At 57.2% G+C, this 18948-nt stretch overlaps 1 protein-coding gene across 3 annotated transcripts; it reads right to left on the reverse strand.

The window, feature by feature from the left end:
• Nucleotides 1-603: 603 nt before the first annotated feature.
• MAP2K7 (mitogen-activated protein kinase kinase 7) lies at nucleotides 604-11824 on the reverse strand. 3 transcript variants are annotated; one of them, XM_029052218.2, is made up of 12 exons: nucleotides 11604-11824; nucleotides 9838-9885; nucleotides 5988-6126; nucleotides 5679-5745; nucleotides 4547-4660; nucleotides 4324-4443; nucleotides 4111-4218; nucleotides 3773-3952; nucleotides 2620-2700; nucleotides 2128-2270; nucleotides 1528-1573; nucleotides 604-1181 (listed from the first exon to the last, which is right to left on the reverse strand). In XM_029052218.2, exons 1-12 carry the CDS (start codon nucleotides 11725-11727, stop codon nucleotides 1047-1049), a joined length of 1305 nt encoding a protein of 434 aa, XP_028908051.1. In that variant the 5' UTR covers nucleotides 11728-11824; the 3' UTR covers nucleotides 604-1046. The 3 variants fall into 3 exon arrangements, with proteins under 3 accessions (XP_028908051.1, XP_028908052.1, XP_028908053.1); XM_029052219.2 differs by lacking the exon at nucleotides 9838-9885 and having other exon boundaries at nucleotides 11604-11822; XM_029052220.2 differs by lacking the exon at nucleotides 3773-3952 and having other exon boundaries at nucleotides 11604-11822.
• Between the last annotated feature and the right edge of the window lie 7124 nt (nucleotides 11825-18948).

Here is an 18948-nt window from a genome sequence, read left to right on the forward strand (position 1 = left end):
ACCAGGAGAAGACCCAATCATCAACAGCAATGGGGACCCCCAGCCCGCCACCTGACTGAGTGTTCTCCCCATTCCCCCCTTGGTTCTGCTATCGCTTTTTAAATACCCCCCACCCGCGCCTGCTGCTTAGCTGCTCCACTGCCAGCGGCTGGACATGACTTTGGTTAAAGTTTACGAAGCCCCTGTGCATTCCACTGAAGGGGAAAAAAAAGCCAGCCCTCCCCACAATAAAATACAACAGAAACTTCAGAGCAGACCCCCTGAGATTAATGAGTTAAAAAACACCCCAGGGAAAACACTGGAGGGGAGAGAGAGCAAGAGAGGAGAGGGGGAGAGAGACACAAAGACGGAAATGGAAACAGAGATGAAGAGAGACAAAGAGACGCAGAGAGACAAAGAGAGACAGAGAGCAACAGAGAGAGCGACACACACCCCCCCCACCCCTCCCCACACACCCACACCCACACGGACACACCCAGGAAGATCCAAGCAGCGGCCAGCTCCCACCCACGTATGGATCTGCCAGAGCAAATACGCTTCTAAACCATCGGGGGAATGGGGGAAGAAGGAGAGGAGGAGAAGCTGAATCACACAGACAACTTCTCCCCCAAGTCTCTATAACTTCGTCAAGCCCAGAGGTCCCGACAGAATAAATAGCGAGTCAAACGTCGGTCGGTGGGGTCTTCTGTTCACAGTGTCGGGGGTGTGGCTCTCCCCCCCTGGAGGGGGGGCAGGGACGACCCCAGCGGGTGTCAGTTTGTCCTCGGCTGCATGATTGGGGGGTGGGGGGGAGGCTATGCCCCCTGGCGTATCTTCAGCTCTCCACCAACGGCCCGTCCTCTGCCACCTCCCTCCCCCCTCAGCTCCATGGGAAATCAAAACCGCCAGTGTGGGGCAGGCGGGTGGAAGACTGCCAGGGCGGGGGGCCAGGTTGGAGGGGGCAGTGGGGGGGCACTGGGCCCCTGCTGCAGCGAGGGGGAGGAGTTGATTGGTCGCTGCCACCGCCCCCATGGCCCCCGCCCTGTCTCGGGCTGGCCGTTGGCTGGCTACCTGAAGAAGGGCAAGTGGTGTTGGCTCAAGATGCCGCTAGTCCGGGGCGACTCTGTCTTCGCCATGACGTCTTTGAACCAGGACGCCACGTCCACCTCCAGCATCTCATAGCGTTTGATGAAATTGTGTTCCTGGGAGAGACAGGAGAGTCGCGTTGGATCACGGGGGAGGCGGGAGAGAAGCCCACGCTCTGCCTCTCCCATTCCGAGGGGCCTCAGCGGGGGGGGGGGGGGGGGGAGGGGTGGCACGGGGTGCCATAGCAGAACCCAGGGGACAGGAGGCGGAATCAGAACCAGAGGGCCGGGCTCCCTGGTGGCACTGGCCAGGGCCCGGATTGACCCCCAAGGACCCCAGAGAATTGACTCCCACCCCCTGCCGGGAGCAGTTCCAGCTAAGGGTACTGGGCGGGGAGTTTTCCGGCTGCAGAGCCCTGAATAGACTACAGGGCTGGGGGTGGAACAGGCAGTGGATACTCACAAGCAGCTTATTGTACTTTGGTCTCTTCCTGTGATCTTTAGTAAGGCTGGTGGGGGGAAGGGGGGGAGGAAGCAGAAACAGACACACTCAGAGGAAGGCCGGGTCAGGCGGGGGCGGGATGGGATGGGGCACGTGGGCCATGGGGGACGAGGACACAATGCAGACAAGGCACAGGAGTCCCGCTCCTCCGTCCTGTAACCGCCTGGGCCCGCCCACCCCCATGGGCTCCAGGCACGCCCACCGTGCTCTCACGCCACACCCGGGCACCCGGGAGGGACCGGCCACGGGTCCTAGCTCCCACTGCCCCGTTCGGCCAACTAGAAGGCCTGGGGTGAAACCACTCATTGCCGGGATCCTCCTCGGTTTCCCACCGGCCCCAGGGGTAGGGAGGGAGACACGGGGCACATGCGGGTGGGGGTAAAGAGCCAGGGAACGGGGGCAAGGGACTGGGAGGGCAGGCGATCGCCCGGCTGGCCGACCGGCCAGACAGACTGGAGTAGGGCTTTGGATTCCGGTGCGGACTGGGGCGTCTGACTGATTTGAAAGAATTGGGAGGGGAGGGGAAGGGTGGTGTGGGCTGGGGGAAGCAAGGAGGCTCACCAGTCTTTGACAAAGGACTGGAAGTCCACGGAAAAGCCCATGTTGTTGGGCAGGAGGGGGGGCTCCTCCTGCAGGACCTTGGTAAGGACCTCAAAGTCCGTCTTGCAGTTCTTGTAGGGGAACTGCCCCGTCGCCAGCTCCACCTGTTGTAGGGGGGAGGGGGAGAAGCAGACGGGGGCATCACCACCTGCCTGAACCCAGTCACCTCCTCTGGCTGCCCTCTCCCCTTCCACCCCCACATCCCAGGCTCCGCTACTTTGTCCAATTCAGGTTCCCTTTTCCTCCTTTCCATCGGTTTCATCCTAGGTCAGTTTCCACTTCCCTTCGCTGGCAGCTCTATAAGAGTTTTAAAGCCGATCACGCCCAGGCATCTGGAGTTGTTCTACCCCCCTCACAACGTCTTGGGAGAGCCAGCCAGGCACAGGCACCCCAGACCGCCGGGACTCCCCCAGGGACACCAGGGGCCGGCCAAGTGAGGGAGGTGTAGCTCACCAGTGAGATCCCCAGGCTCCACACGTCTGCTCGGATGTCATAGTCTGGCTTGGTGGGGTCGGGAGGGTCTATCCGCTCGGGCTGGGGGGAGGCAAGACACAGTGTCTACGGGGCTAGTCAGATGGAACCGGTTCTGGGGCGGGCTAGGGGCACGATGCTCAGGCGGCTGGTTCTGCGGGGCTGATGCCGGAGGGCCAAAGCTCTTGGCTTCGCCTCCGTGGTCAGTCCCCACCCCCCGGCCCCTTGGAGCTGGAGGGAGCCCCCCAGGTGAAGCCAACGTGGTGGCAGTCCCTTTTGTCCCCCGCCGGCAGCGGGAGGAGGAGGAGGAGGAGGAGGAGGAGGAGGAGGAGGAGGAAAAGGAGTAGAAGGACGGCGCTGGCACCACAGCTCCTTTTCTGGCCCTGACCGAGCCCTAGGGCTGGGTGCGAGTGGTTCCTTTCGGCCCGACCCCGAAAGGCCAGTGAGGAGCGCTGGTCAACCGCCCACCCGCCCCACTCAGGGGTGGGGTCCACCGGAGGTCAGAGGTCTGGAGCTACCGGGGTCCACCTGCCCCCTGGGGCCGCAGAGACGCTGCCGAGCTTGGGCCGGGATTCTCAGCTGCCACGGAAACAACCTGGCTCCACTGCCCCAGCTGAGGCCCCCAGCCCATGAGCGGCAGCATCTGTGCGGTCCAGGGGGGCCGCTGGGCCCCGGGAGCTCCAGAGCTCTGACCTCCGGTGCACCCCACCCCCGAGCGGGGCGGCCAGGCCGTCGACCAGCACTCCTCACTGGGCTTTCAGGGTCGGGGCGAGCAGGACAGCTCGTGTCCGGCCCTGGGGCCCGTGAGGCTCAGGTGGTAGAGACAGCAGAGGAGTGGCAGCAGCTTCAGTAAGCTGCCCCCGACCCCGAATCCTCTTATTCCTTCCTTCCCCCACTCTCGGGAGCTCTCAAAGCCCCACTGAAGTCCGTCCCCATGCTTCAAAACGAAGAGCGGGCCTCCCTGGGAGCCCAGAAATCAGCAGAGGACCCAGGGCCCCGGGGGCTCCTCTGGGGCGAACGAGCGCCTCCCTCCGGCGGGGGAGCCAAAGCCGGCCGGGGCGGGCTCTGCCCCCCCCGCCCCCTCCCCCGCGGCCCGGTCCTAGGGCAGCGGGCCTGGGGGCTACAGAGTCCTCACCGCCATGTAGGCGGCGCAGCCAGCGCTGCGAGTCTTGGCTTTGGAGTCCACCAGGCGGCCGCTGATTCCGAAGTCGCAGAGCTTGATCTGGCCCCGCTCGTCCAACAGGATGTTGGAGGGCTTGACGTCGCGGTGGATCACGCCGTGCTTCTCCTTCAGGTAGTAGAGCGCCTTGACGATCTGCAACCGCACGCCGGGACCCCTTACCCCTGGGGGTCAGGGACAGGAATCCCCTGGGCCCCCTCCTGTGCCCTCGGGGACAGAAACGGGGGTGAAGATCCTCCTGGGCTCTGGCCCTGGACCCCTTCCACCTCCAGCGCTCCCCACTCCCGACTCACTGCCACGGTCATCTTGCCCAGGATCCGCTCTGGGATGGGCCCCTGGATTCGCTTCTTGAGCTTCTCTGCGCAGGTCCCCATCAACTCCATGGCGATGAAGACATCTGTCTGCAAGAGGGGGGAAACAGGGGTCAACGGGGAGGGGGCGGGGGATGGGATTCTTCCCTTCCCGCCCTCCGGTTCCCTCTGCCGCCCTCCCCTTCCCCCACTCACATTGGTGATGAAAGTCCCGAAGCACTGCACGATGTAGGGGCAGTCGTGGCTCTTGAGCACTACGTCCAGGTCCATGAGGATCCGCTTGTTCTCCTCCTTGTTGCCGGAGCGGCGCATTTGCTGGGGAGAGGGAAGGAGGGGTCAGGACAGAGAGGGGTCACAGGCAGGGAGGCCCGGGGAGGGAGGAACTGCGCCACGGGGGTCGGGGGGAGCGTCCCTGTACCTTGACGGCGATGATGTGGCCCGTCTTCTTGAAACGCATCTTCCACACCTGGCCGCAGGTACCGCTGCCAATCTCCCCCAGGTTCTCCAGGTCATTGATTTCCGCCTGGTATCTCTGCAGGGCGACACGGGAGAGGGGCTGAGAACGCTCATGCCAGATCCCTCTCCGTCTCGCTCTCGCCGACCCATCGCCCCACACCCTAGTACTCAAGTCTCTCTCTGGCCCCGACGGTCGCATGCTTCGCACTTCCCTGGTCCGTTCTTGGGCCGTTTGTTTCTCTCAGTCCACCAGAGGTATTTATCGAGCACTTACGGTGTGCAGAGCATTGGACTAAGCGCTTGGGAGAGTACAACAGAATGGGTAGACACATTCCCTGCCCGCAACGAGCTCACTTGTGCTGAGCTTGTCCTGGGTGAAGATGTTCCCTGTCTCCCGTCTCCCTGATCAGACCACGTCCCACCGGTGTAAAGGGCTGAAGCAGCGGCAGCCACGCGTGTGCTTCGGCCTCCCCCAGATCCCTTTGCCAGTGTCCTGTGCCGCCCACCCCCACCTCATCCTGGGACACACTGGGGAGGCCCTGGCCTTTACTGGGATTTGGACTGAGCCCAGCATTTATTTTATTTTGGCATTTGTCCCTGCCCTTGTCTTCAATGTTCACTTTGTGCTCTTAGGGTTTGATTCCCTCCCACCCCCCCTTGTCTGCCACCAGCTCCCCTCCCCCTTTATTCCCTCTATACCGGAAGCTCGTTGTGGGCAGGGAATGTGTTTACCAACTCTGTCATGTGGCACTCTCCCAGGAGCTCAATAAATACAATGGACCGATTGATCGTTCAAAGACTGTGAGCCCCTCTGAGGGCCAAGCACCCTGGCTGAGGGTCACCTCTCCCAGCGTTCAGTTCAGTGCTTTGCCCGCAGTAAGCGCTTAATAAATGCAATCACTACCGCTACTGCTATTAGACTGTAAGCTCCTTGAAGGCCGGGACCAGCTCTGGTTCTTCCTCTAATGCTGCTCTGCCCCCGCCCAGTGCCTGTCGAGGAGCTTGATAGAGAATGGAGATCACCCTCTCCCACCACCACCTGCATCCCAACTTTCTGGTTCTGAGGAGCCCGGGGAGGGGTAGGGAGGCCTTACCTGGCCGCCGATTGTTAGGTAGCCCGTCTGTTTCATGATCTCTTGCAACTTCTGGTCTATCTCTATGCTGAAGGGAGAAAGAGAGGGCACAGCGGGCGTGACCCAGTGGGACGAATCCCCTCACCCCGACTTTCTCTGCTGCTCACAGTCCCTGCTACCGATCTCCCCCTAGTACCCCAAACCAGCCCCTCTTTTGCCCCCTTGTCTCTCTTCTCGAGGTCGGCAGGCCCCTGAAGTTGTCAAATCCTCCCACAACCCAGCCTGCTCTGGGCCCCCAACCCTTCCCCGAGGGGAGGGGAAGCCTCTCACCTCTCCATGCTCCGGGGCATGAACGCAGGGAGTCCCAGCATGTGACGGGGCCGAACTGGAGGGGGGTGGTGTTGGGGGGAGTTCTCAGATGGGGGTGGAGAGCGGCTGCCCCCATCATTGGCCAGAGGGAGCTGCAGCGCTGTGGGGAAGAGAGGAGGGGGACCACACCAAAGGACGGACGAGGAGGGTGGGGGGTTGGGGAGGGGGGCTGGTCAGGTCTCCTCCATAGCCTTCACCCCCCAAACCCCACCGGGGACCCTACCTCCCCAGACTAGTGCTGTTCCCCTCTGGAGCGGGGGGGATTCAGTGAGCAGTCACCCGCCCTGAAACATCCAAGGGTCCTGACCTTCCTGCTCGGGTTCTATGAATCCTTTCTCTGGCAGAGGTGGAGGGAGAGCTCAGAGAACATCCACCCCTCCCAATCCCACCTCGGTGATGGGCAGGGCAGCTAGATTCCATCCTGGGGAACCTCCTCCCTCCTGATTGTTACTAGGGGACTCTGAACACCACCCCCAAGGGAGCAGAGGGGCCATTGACCGGATGGGGGGAACCCCACCCCCTCTGCCCGGGTCAGTGTGTTGGAACTGCCCTTTGCTTCTCCCAAATCCAGACAGAAAGGCTCTCTCCTTGTGACCCTGCTGAGTTCAAAGGAGGCAACAAGCCCTGGCTCCTGCATCCTCGGGGTTCTAGAAAGTCTAGGGCTGCTCCCACCCACCCCGGCCCCCGCCACCGCTTGTGGGGGGAAACAGAGGCTCTGCCAGTTGAGGGACCCAGGCATCCCCTGGGCTCTCCAAGTCAAGCAGTCTCGTTCCCCCCTAGAGCTGAGGACCTGGGAGATTGGACTCCAGTCCCTGAGAGTGGAACGCATCCTCTAAGCGTCACAGTCTACCCCTCCCGACCCTCAGCACCACCCCCTAATCCGGCGACAGCACTGAAGCTAGGCATGCGGGTGAACCCGGGCCTGAAGGAAACCAGGCCGGGACCTAGTTAGAAGGGAAAAACAACGGCGCTTTGACCCTGGGTCCCACTCTTTGGGCTGCTGGGGTCTGGGGCGGGCCACTGGGAGAGTGGGGTGGGGGGGGATGGGAAGGGGCTCCAGAATCATCAGCCCAGGTGCTCAGAGGCACTTCCCCACCAAGGTCCGGGGTTGGGCCCCTGAAAACGGGACATCGGGACAGGATGGGAAGGGGTTGGAGGGAATGAAGCAGCCCAGTGGGGAAGAAGGCCTCTGTCCCAGTGGCCCCACAGCACCCCAGAGGAACAGCCTGGAGCCAGAAGGCCACCTGGCCAGGGAGGGCAGCACCCAGAAGGGTCAGACTCCAGGTTGGAAAGCTGGGGGAGGGTGGGAAGATGCCTGGATGCGCAGGCTCCCACCAGGGGGTCCCCTTGGGGGACACAATGGGGATTGGAGGGGGAAATCCCCCCCACCATACTGCCCCCCTCCCACCCATTCCCCCCCCGCCCCCCTGAATCCTGAAAAATTCTCAAATGAAATCACGTCAAGCAGCCTGCATGCGGAGAGCTGGCCGCTTCATGCATCTTACAGCCCCCAGGGGGCAGTCCATGCTGCAGGCAGGCAGGCAGGCACTGCGGTGGAAGAGGAGAGGATGGGGGGGAGAGGGGGACACTCAGAAGGTTAAAAGGGGGAAACCAAGGCAGGGTGGGGGGAGGAGAGAGGGAGAAATGGGAGCTTAAAACAGGGGCGTGGGAACTACAGAGAGAAGGCAGAACGGGGGAGGTGGCCCAAGGGTGAAGAATGGGGGAGCTGAGAACCCAGGAGTCCTGCGCCGAGCTGCCTCCGGGGTCCAAGAAGGCGAGAAGAGTGGGCTGGACAATGCCAGATCAAACCCAGAGTCTGGAGAGGGTTTCTGGATGGAGAGAGGCTGGAACGAGAGGCCGCTTGGGGGTGGGCTGGAGACGGAAGAGGCGGGGCACGGGGCGGCTGCCTCACTGGCCGGCCGGGAGGGCTCTTCCCGTCCACTCTGATTCTCGGCAAATCTACCTGTTCTGCTCTTCGAGGCCCCGGCCCCGGCTGTGGGGAGCACCCGGAGCGGATGAATGTCGAGTCCACCTGGGAAGAGGACTGAACCCCCACAGGCAGCAGACACCGCTGCACTCCGGGGGTCTGGCTGTTGCTGGGGAGGATGGGGAGCAGGCCAAGTCCTGCTCGGAAGGTGCCTCGGGCAACCCACGGTCCTGGATCATTCGGCTGGTAGGGGGAGGTGGCGCGGTGGTGGGACTTCGGGGAAAGGTATTCGCCGGTGACACTCTCCAGGACCAGGGCCTTGCCAACAGCAGGTTCCATTCCAGACTAGAAAAGTGGCTGGGTCCCCGCTGGTCAGGACGAGCGACTGGGGCAGCTCCCAGGCTCGTAACTCCTGCTCCCTTGTCCTCTTCCCACACAGGGGGTGGGGCGGGCCCTCACTCTCCTCCTCCTCCACCCCCCAACTCTTCGTGTCTCTCCAACATTCTCTGCCTGTGGAATGCGTCTGCATCTTCCCTGAAGTCCCTGCGAGTCTTCCCCGAAGTTAGAGTCTGGGATGACGTGCCCCTCCTCTCTGGTGTCATCTGAGGTGAAGGGCAATCCAATCCCCTGGAGGAAAACAATCCAGACTCGGGCGGGAGATGGGCGAGGGTTATGAAGAATGTCTGTGGCCCGAGAGAGACTTGAGATCCAGGACCAAGCTGGGGTGGCAGCTGGCATAAGAGCAGTTCCTTGGGCCGCGTGTGGCAGCCAGGGCCGTCAGTCACCCTGCCACCTGCCCAAACCCTGCCCCGTCGATGCTCCCGCCAGCCAGGTCGCTGGGGCACCGGGGACGGCAGGAGCCTTCCCTCCCTCGATTGGCGTTGCCAAAGCTTCCCCGTCCTCTGGCCTGTGACAAAGAGCTCTTCTGTGGTTGCTTCTGGCCCGCGGGCAAGCAGGCGGGCTCCCTTCACACTCCACCCGGCTTCCCAAGAGCCCGGGGGTCTTGGCACCTGGGGGACACCTCCTCTTCTGCTCCGTCACACCCCTGTCCCCTCTTCCTGGTGCAAAATGTCGGTTGTCGTTGCCGGGCGCCACCACCCATCTCTCCCTAAAACCGCCCAGCCTGGAAACAGGTGGCCAGAGAAGCTGGGCCCTGGGACCGGAGGCCCGGAGAGCTGGCCGGTCGAATGGAAGAAAGACAGGTCTGCTCTGCCTGGCTGCAAGAATGGTCCCTGGGTGGTTTGGTTCAGGGTCCCCAGCAACTCCCCTGCAGCAGATGGGGCTCCAGGGTAGGAAGCTGGGGCCCCCCAAGGGCCTGAGGAGGCCCCCGGTGTCCCGGGGCCACCGGGGAAGAGGCAAGCATTGAGGGATGGAATAAGGATGCCCTGATGAGGTGCTTCTTGTGGGTTCGGCCCCCAGCAAAGGGATGAGGCCCTGAGATCAGAAGTGGTGAGGACGGGTTGACAGAGCAAGAGAGAAACATGACCACACACATACACAATGAGCCGCAGACAGCAGAAGTGTCACACAGGAGACAACTCACACACACACGAACACACACGAGACCTCTCCATACCAATACTATTATGGAAAGAGAGCGGCGAAAGCACCACACGTCACTGGACAGAGAGAAATACACAGGCGCCACAGGACAAGAGGGAGAGAGATGAGAGACAGAGTGTCCAACAGTCAGACCTCGAAAGACTCACTGTAAGAAATACACAACTGAACACACACACACACACACACATACACACAACCAGGTTGAGAGTGCAAGACAGTCGATGGAGACAGCTGGACGCACGGCAAGTCTATGCGGGTTGAAGGTAGCAGGTTAAGTGAATGATGCAGAAATCCAAGCGGTGATGATAAAAAGGTCGGTACCTGCTCGTTGGGACGGGGCAGGAGCAGGGCTTAGAGTGATCACAATAACTAGATGGGGAAAAGGAAGAAAAAAAAAGGAAAAAAAAAACAACAACAACAACACAATAAATCACAACAGAAACCACTGATTTGTCCAAAAAGAAAAGAAATCAAATCATATCTGGAAGGAAGGGGGCGAGGGGGAGGGGAAGGCGTCAAACCGACTCGAGGGGGAGCGGGTGAGGGGTGATCAGAGACCAACAGATGAGGGAGAATGGGATGAATCCAATAGTGAATGCAGACGCCCTGTCCCAAAGGTCCCTTCTCTCTGTTGTCGGGCCCACCCCACTCACAAGGCTCAAGTCCAAGGAGCTCCATCTGAGAGCTTCCAAGTGACAATGCACGGGCCGGACGCTGCCAAGGACCCTGAGAAGGCTGGCACAGCCATGCCCAGTCCAGCTGCCTCTCTTGGACCCGTCTCACTTTGTCCCCCGCTCCTCCCCTCCCCGGCAGAGACACTGGCCACTCGACACCCTCCCCCAAAGAACCCCAACCCGCTCCTCTGACACCTCGGCCACTCAGGAGCAAGGGAGCCAGTTGCAGCATCTTGCCAGAGGGAGGAAGAGGCCTTTTTGGGAACTGAGGTGGGCTAATGGTTTTTGCCCCCCCACCCCCAACCTTTTTCATAGTATCTGTTAGCCCTACGTGCCAGGCACTCTATTTAGCGCTGGGATGGAGACGGGCTAATCAGGTTGGACACAGTCCATGCCCCGCGAGGGGCTCACAGTCTTAATCCCCATTTTACAGATGAGGTAACAGGCACAGAGAAGTTCAAGGTCCCACAGAGCAAACAGCAGTGCCTTGTCCAGGCCCGGGCTCTATCCACTTGGCCACGCTGCTTCCCCTTGCGAGGAAATGAACCTAGGCCAAGCTGCCTCTGCTCTACATGCACAGAGTCTCTCTCTGCCAACGTGGGACTGAGTGGTCTGGAGGAGGAGGAGGAGGAGGAAATGCGAGAACACGGCAAGGCCGAGAGAAGGAAGGGACCCCAGGGAGGAGGGCACTGCGGAGCCCGGGGAAGAGGGGACCGGAGAACACCGTGGAACGCGAGGAGGCTACCCTTCACTCTGCTTGGGACTTCTTTTCAAACGCCCCCAAACCCTTGATTACTCCCCCTGCTATTAAGTCAGTCCCCCCACCTCCCCCCACCCCCAGTCTTCCCGTCAACCCCCTTGGCTCTCTGCCCTATAACAGTGCCGATTCTGTGCCAAGCACCGTTCTAAGCGCTGGGATCGAGAGCAGCCAATCGGGTCAGACCCAGTGCCTGTCCCACACGAGGCTCACAGACTAGGGGAGAAGGCGAACTTGGCCCTACCACCCAAACCCATGAGCTGTCTCTGCAATCCAGCCTGTAAGAGGGCCAAGCAGGGTGTGAAGAGGCCACGGCCCTTATGCCTGCTCCTTCCAGAATCCCTTCGGGGAACGAGGGATCCTAGAGTGCCTTCTCAAGTGTGGGGGGTGTTAGGTTCCTGGTTAGGGGGTTCCTTTTTTAGGCAAGGCTAGGAGCTCGGAGTCTTAGGGTCAGGATGTTCCCTCTCGGTAAGGGAGGGGGACTAGGCGTCCTTGGAACGAAGGTGGGGGGGGTCTTCTTGGGGGTAAGAAGGAAGCTGGGGGGCAAATGCCCCTCAGTTTGGTGGCGCCCCCCATAGGGGCGGGCCCCAAACACGGGTCAGGGGGCGGAGCCTGGCCCCCTCCCCCCAACCAGCCCTCCCCGCCATCCCCCTTACTAGGTCTGGGTCGCTGCGGGCTGATCTCCAGGTTGAGGTCGATACTCCGCCGGGCCTCCCGGTTTTCCTGTTTCAGCTTCGCTTCTAGGCGGGACAGCTTTTGCTCCAGGGAGGACGCCGCCATCTTCCCCGCTGTCGCCGCCGCGAACCTCCCTCCCGTCCAACCGTCAGACAAACACCGCAGTGCGCTTGCGCCGCGCTGACCCTGCCGGGCCGCCGTTTCGCTCTCCACCCCCTCGCCCTGCGCACAGCGCATGTCCGCATCTGTCACCCGCCCTCCCCCCCGCCCCCCAGCAACGAATCCCTGGCGCATGCGCTGCTCGGCCCCCGCCCTTTCCTTTGCTTCTCGGCGGAGGCCCCTTCTGCGCAAGCGTAACGAGCGGGCTCCGCCACTTAGCTTTCCCCGCCGGCAACGGCCTCGGAGACTGACCCATGCGCGGCCTCCGGGATGACACTGCGCATGTGCCCAAGCTTTTCCGCTACCCTGCAGTTCCCCGAACCAGGGGAAGCGGGGTGCGGGGTTTGGATTTGTTGCCGCGGCCCTCTTCGGAGAACTCTATGCCCATATACATTTTTTGCTTCGGTTCTTTCGCCGTGTCGAAGGCTTGTGTTTCACCTCCAGCCACATCCCAACTGACACATGTCACCTACCCCCAGTAGGACCTGGCAGCTCCAGTTGCCATTTCTAATTCTAGCGGGCAGTTCTGACTGATCCTGGTCATTTCTAGAACATCGATCCACCATTCCGACCCATTCCCTGGATCTGCTATCCCATTCCTACCCAATCCTAGAAGTCCCCTCTTCTTGAGACTCAACCTCAAACCATCCGATTCCACCCTCCATCTTCTCTGGGGAAACCCCATTTCCTTCCCCTTCTCCAATCTCCAGGAGGCTACTGCCCACTCACCATGCTTGGCACGTAGTAAGCGCTTAACAAATACAATAGTAATTATTATTCCTCCACTGAATGCCCTTTCAACATTCCACTTTGAAAGCTATCATCTTATAAAATCTAGCACCCCCTCCCTCCTCCCTTCTTTAACTTCTATCTTTAACCACTCACTCTCCAACGTCTTCTTCCGCTCTGCCTTCAAACATGCCCGTGTCTCCCCCATCCTAAAAAAACCCGACTTCCCCTTCCAGCTGTCGTTCTATCTCCCTCCTACCCATCCTTTCCAAACTCCTAGAACGAGTCATCTACACTCACTGCCTTGAATTCCTCAACTCCAACTCTCTTCTCGACCTCCTCCAATCTGGCTTCCGTCCCCTCCACTCCACCAAAACTGCCCTCTCAGAGGTCAGCCTTGACCTCTTTCTTGCCAAATCCAATGGCTCCTACTCTATTCTATTCCTCCTCCACCTCCCGGCTGCCTTTGACAATGTCGACCATCCCCTTCTCCTCCACACTTTATCTCACCTTGGCTTCACGGACTCCGTCCTCTCCTGGTTCTCCTCTTATCTTTCTGGCCGTTCATTCTCAGTCTCCTTCACGGGCTCCTCCTCCCCCTCCCATCCACTAACTGTAGGGGTTCCTCAAGGGTCAGTTCTTGGCCCTTTTCTGTTCTCCATCTAAACTCGCTCCCTTGGTGAACTCGTTCGCTCCCATGGCTTCAACTATCATCTCTACGCAGATGACACCCAAATCTACATCTCCTCCCCTGTTCTCTCCCCCTCCCTCCAAGCTCATCTCTCCTCCTGCCTCCAAGACGTCTCCCCCGGATGTCTGCCCGCCACCTAAAACTCAACATGTCTAAAACTGAGCTCCTTATCTTCCCTCCCAAACCCTGTCCTCTCCCTGACTTCCCTGTCACTGTGGACGGCGCTACCATCCTTCCCGTCTCACAGGCCCGCAACCTCGGTGTCATCCTTGACTCTGCTCTCTCATTCACCCCACACATCCAATCCGTCACCAACACCTGTCTGTCTCACCTTCACAATATCACCCAGATTCGCCCTTTCCTCTCCATCCAGACTGCTACCTTGCTGGTACAAGCTCTCATGGTATCCTGACTGGATTATTGTGTCAGCCTCCTCTCTGATCTCCCTTCCTCCTATCTCTCCCCACTCCAGTCTATTCTTCATTCCACTGCCCGGATCATCTTCCTACAGAAACGCTCTGGGCATGTCACTCCCCTTCTTAAAAACCTCCAGTGGTTGCCTATTAACCTTCGCACGAAACAAAACTCCTCACTCTTGGCTTCAAAGCTCTCCATCCCCTTGCCGCCTCCTACCTCACCTCCCTTCTCTCTTTCTACTGCCCACCCCGTACACTCCGCTCCTCTGCCGTTCACCTCCTCACTGTCCCCCGTTCGTGCCTGTCCCACCGTCGACTCCTGGCCTAAGTCCTACCGCTGTCCTGGAATGCCCTCCCTCCTCACATCTGCCAAACTAACTCTCTTCCCCTCTTCAAAGCCCTACTAAGAGCTTACCTCCTCCAGGAGACCTTCCCAGACTGAGCCCCCCTTTCCCTCTGTTCCTCTTCTCCTCCCTTCCCCCCCTCCTGCCCTCTGCTCTTCCCCCTTCCCCTCCCCTCAGCACTGTGCTTATTTGTATATATTATTTATTACCCTATTTATTTTGTTAATGATATGTATATCTCCATGATTCTATTTATCTTGATGAATTTGTCTTGTTTTGTTCTGTTTTGCTTTGCTGTCTGTCTCCCCCATTTAGACTGTGAGCCTGTCATTGGGAAGGGATTGTTTCTATCTGTTGCCGAATTGTACATTCCAAGCGCTTAATACAGTGCTCTGCACATAGAAAGCGCTCAATAAATACTATTGAATGAATGAATGAATAAGGTGCCAAGACCCCAAACCTTCTTTCCTCTTCTCCCACTCCCTTCTGCATTGCCCTGACTTGCTCCTTTTATTCATGCTCCCTTCCAGCCCCACAGCACTTGTGTACATGCTAGTAATTTATTTATTTATATTAATGTCTGCCTCCCCCTCTAGACTGTAAGGTCGTTCTGGGCAGGGAATGTGTCTGTTTATTGTTATATTGTACCTTCTCAAGCGCTTAGTACAATGCTCTGCATACAGTAAGCATTCAGCAAATACAACTGACTGACTAACTGACAGAAGACTTTCTGAACTTGTAACACCACCCCCACCCCCGCCACCGCCAGGTTGCCAACTGTTTGTAAATTCACAGACAGCCAAACCAACCTAAAATTGGACACATCTACGATGCCCACAAAAAGATTTTAATATTTGTAAATATGGATAGGCATGGTTTCTGGGAAAATGGCACTGTTTCTGGAAGGATGAGGGAGGTAGCTCTGGTCTTGCTGGCCAAGCAGAGGCAGCACCAAACCCAGTTCCCAGAAGTATAGGCAGGGAGTTTGCTCGATGCCCAGGCAGAGGGAACCAGGGAAAAGGGGAGAGGGGGAGAGACAGAGAAAGGTACTCATCTAGGGCCTTGCCCTTTCCTCCACTGCTGCTTCTGGGTCCTGGCCAGGCACTGGGGCTGAACGCAGGAGGCTCTGGGAAGAGCGGAGGAAGACATTTTGAAGTTACTCAGGCACAGCCAGCTAAAGAGCATCCTTTCTCTTGCCCCCACTCCAAATTCCCAGGGGCGGGGAGGTGGGAAAGGGGCATTAGCCTGCCAGCGTTTCCACAAGAGTGCTAGTGCCCTGTTATGAAGCACCAGCACCGCTTGGCTGTCCAGCCTTCCGGGTACAACTGCTGTGGAAGCTGCCCAGCATGGAGGCTGTGGGTCTTAATGCTCTGGACTCCCCCTGCTAGATTCCTGAGCCTCCCAGGCAAGAGCCAGCAAACAGCAGAGTGATTTCAAGAGACAGCGTGGGTGTGGGGGAAGGCAAACACCAGCCACCCCTCTCCCATTGCCCTGTTCTCTGTAGACTGTCTACAAACATCAAATGCTGTTTAGTTTTGTAATATTGAACTATCTTATGTCAATAAAAAAGACTGTAAATTTTCTCCATGCCGTTGGTTAAAAAAAAAAAATCTGGGTGCTTCCAGAACAATAGGTCTGATCCAGGCTGCCCGAGGTGGGCAGTGGGGAAGGCTGAGGTTGCAGCCTCAGGGGTCTAGGAATCTGGGTTGCCCAGCGGGGTGTCTTTCCTTGCTCTCCCCTCCCCGACAAGAGGGACTCCAGGGCCATCCTGCCCATGATTGGTGTGGATCTGCCTGTGGTGTCTCTGGGTCTGTCATGGATCTGGATTCTGACCCTGGAGCAGCAGCGGCAGAGGTCACTCAGGGATCAGATGGACCCTCCCCAAACCCCTATTAATCCCAGACCTGCAGGGAGCGCATGAGTCAGGGAAGGGAGCGAAGGGAGAGATACCGTCACGGTGCTTGCCCGAGGGTGGCAGACCCAAGAAAACTGCCTTGCGTGGCCTGGGCTAGGGTGGCCCTGACCCTCTGTCCTGGGAGTCTCAGAATCCATCAGCTCTGGGGGCCGGCCGCTCCCTTACCAAGGGAGGCTGCGGGGTATAGTGGCAGGGTACCAGGACTCCGGCTCCAGCCGGGCCACTGACCCGCTGGATGGCCGCTGGCAACATTGAATTCTCTGAGTCTCAGAGTCCACTCCGGTATTAGCACTTCCACTTGGAACTGCGGAGTGGAGAGTGTTTTCTCAGCCCTATCTGCCTAATAAAGACACCCCACAGTTCTGATGAAGACAGATATAAGAAATCAAATGCGTACATCTTTGCTGGAGGGGTTACTGGCTGTCAAAAATGGACCTGAAAAAATGACTACAGCAGTCGTCCGTAGTGTCACCGTAGCAATGTATGCTCACAGACAGAACATTAGGGATGCTAACGCGGTTAAGTATGCATAATAAAATTATCACTGGATGTCTACAAACATCGAAAGCTGTTCAGTTTGGTAATTTTGAACTATGTCAGTGAAAAAAGATTGTAAATTTTCTTTATGCTATTGGTAAAAAAAAAAAAATAAATCACTCAGCTGTTGACAACCTTAATTATGCCCCACCTCCCAAAAAAGCCTATGGTGAAACTCACAGAGATCCCATTTTAGGAAGTGAGGTGGCAAGCACAGTGACAACAGCCCTCTAGACTGTAAGCTCATTGTGGGCAGGGAAAGTCACTGTTTATTGTTGTATTGTATCTTTCCAAGCACTTAGTACAGTGCTCTGGACACAGTAAGCGCTCAATAAATACGATTGAATGACTGAACAGCCAGAGTGGCCATGACGCTACTGAGGAGGAGGAGGAGGAGGAGGAGAAGATGGTTCGGAGGCCCAACAACTGTCACTATTGCCGCTTTGGCTGAACTGGCCTTTCCGGGCAGTGGATGAGACTTCCCAACATAGTTGGAATCCAGGCACCTGGCAATGCCAGACACTGCCATCTACAACCCAAAGGGCCAGTTTTGGAGTTTGCAGGCAGCTGGGCCTGGTCACCAGCCTGCCATGAGTATCTGGTTCAAGAAATGGCATGAGCAGCAGTAGCCGTCTAGTCCAGTCAGAGATGCTGGGGCCACAGACAGTGGCACAAGAAGAGGTAAATCAGTCCCCTTCCTTCTCCCCAACCATCGCTCCCCTTTCTCCCTCCCCACTTTCCTCTTTTCCCTTTGCTCCACCTTCCTTTCTCTGTCTCACCAGGCTCCTCCTCCTCCTCCCCACTTTGGAGGGGAAACTCTTCCAAGTTCAGTTTCTTTCTCCGCCCAGGTCCCTTCATTCCATAGAAGGCTTTCCAGGCCAGGGTGGGGCCCAAGAAGGCCTTATTTGTAAAGAGAAAAGAATACCTTCCTGCTCATTAATTTGTTGATTAATAACTAGCAATTAGGTGATTGCAATTACTAATCATATGTGAAGGTGAAATCCCAGGAACAATCAGGCTGTAATTAGATACCTGCTTCCATTCATTTCCTTCTCGACCAGTTTCAACAAGTTAGGGGTTGGTTGAGGGCAGGTTGGACTGTGTGTGTTTTTGGGGGGGGGGGGGTATGCATATGTGTGTGTGCATATGCGCATAGGCAAGGCAATGGCTGGGTTGACCCTGAACAGCTAGGGTTCCAAGTTCTGTCCTGTCAGGATGCTTTTAAGTTTTGCTTTTAGATTAGACTCTGTTGTCAAGTCCCTGTCCTTGCTCTGGGGGTTGAGAGGAGCAAGTTCAGACATTTTTCCTTTGTGACTCCACATCTGCCTCTGTGACCATCCTTGCCAACATGATTAAGCGTTCAGTGATTATAATGCTTCAGAGCAATTATAACTCAGCCAATGTCCGCTTGTCTGTGGTAATGGGGAGCGCGTGGATCACTGAACCCCACAGACAACCCCCAACAGCATCCAGCAGGGTTGTGGGCTGGGGGTGAGTGCCTTTTAGCCGTAGGAAGGAATTTGAGAGAACCCTGATTGAAATCATTTTTAAATGCTGACTGAAACTTATCCTAGCCATAATCCTCTCTGTAATTTATTTTGGTTTCTGTCTCCCTTGTTAGTTTGTGTGCTCCTTGAGGGCAGGGATTGTGCACTCTCCCAATTGCTCTGAACATAGTAGTTATTAGAGAAGCAGTATGACTTAGTGGAAAGAGCACAGGCTTGGGAGTCAGAGGACGCTGGTTCTAATTCCGGCTCTGCCGCTTGTCTGCTGTGTGCCCTTGGGCAAGTCACCTAACTTCTCCTTGCTTCAGTTACCTTGTCTGTCAAATGGTGATTAAGACCTTGAACCCCATGTAGGACAACCTGATTACCTTGATTCTACCCCAGCACTTAGAACAGTGCTTGGCACACTGTAAGCACTTAACAAATACCATTTTATATATATACTACTGATGAAAACACTAGAAAGGGGCTGGACCCAAACATATCCCAGCACGGCCCTCCTCCACCACAAAACCTTTCACTCAAGTTGCAGACAAGCAGCTCAATTGATTGGTTTGAGTTTCATTACTTCTCCATGTCCTGTCCATGTTCTGGGGAGCTGCTGCTAATAATAGGAATTATTATTATTATTATTATTATTATTATTATTATTATCTTATAGTAATAATAGTAATAGTATCGTGTAAGCACTCACTATGTACCAAACACTTGACTAAGTGCTGGGGTAGATTCAAGATCATCAGGTCAGATACAGTCCCTGACCACATGGAGTTCACAGTCTAAGACGGAGGGAGAACAGGTATTTTTTATTTTTTAATGGTATTTGTTAAGCCCTTACTGTGTGCCAGGCACTATACTAAATGACGGGGTAGACACAAGATAATGGGATTGAACACAGTCCACATCCCACATGGGGCTCACAGTCTAATCCCCATTTTACAGCAACACAGCAATTAAGTGACTTGCCTAAGGTCATTCACACAGCAGACAAGTAGTGGAGCCGGGATTAGAAACTCGGGTCCTCTGATTT

Source organism: Ornithorhynchus anatinus, chromosome X1 (assembly GCF_004115215.2).
Source record: "Ornithorhynchus anatinus isolate Pmale09 chromosome X1, mOrnAna1.pri.v4, whole genome shotgun sequence".
Classification (NCBI taxonomy): Eukaryota; Metazoa; Chordata; class Mammalia; order Monotremata; family Ornithorhynchidae; genus Ornithorhynchus; species Ornithorhynchus anatinus.

Coding starts and splice junctions, on each gene's coding strand:
- MAP2K7 (XM_029052218.2), bottom strand. CDS start 11,727: ATGGCGGCGTCCTCCCTGGAGCAAAAGCTGTCCCGCCTAGAAGCGAAG. Junction 3,953..4,110: donor TGGGCAAGATGACCGTGGCA/GTGAGTCGGGAG, acceptor GTGCGGTTGCAG/ATCGTCAAGGCGCTCTACTA. Junction 2,271..2,619: donor GGAGCCTGGGGATCTCACTG/GTGAGCTACACC, acceptor CCCCTACAACAG/GTGGAGCTGGCGACGGGGCA.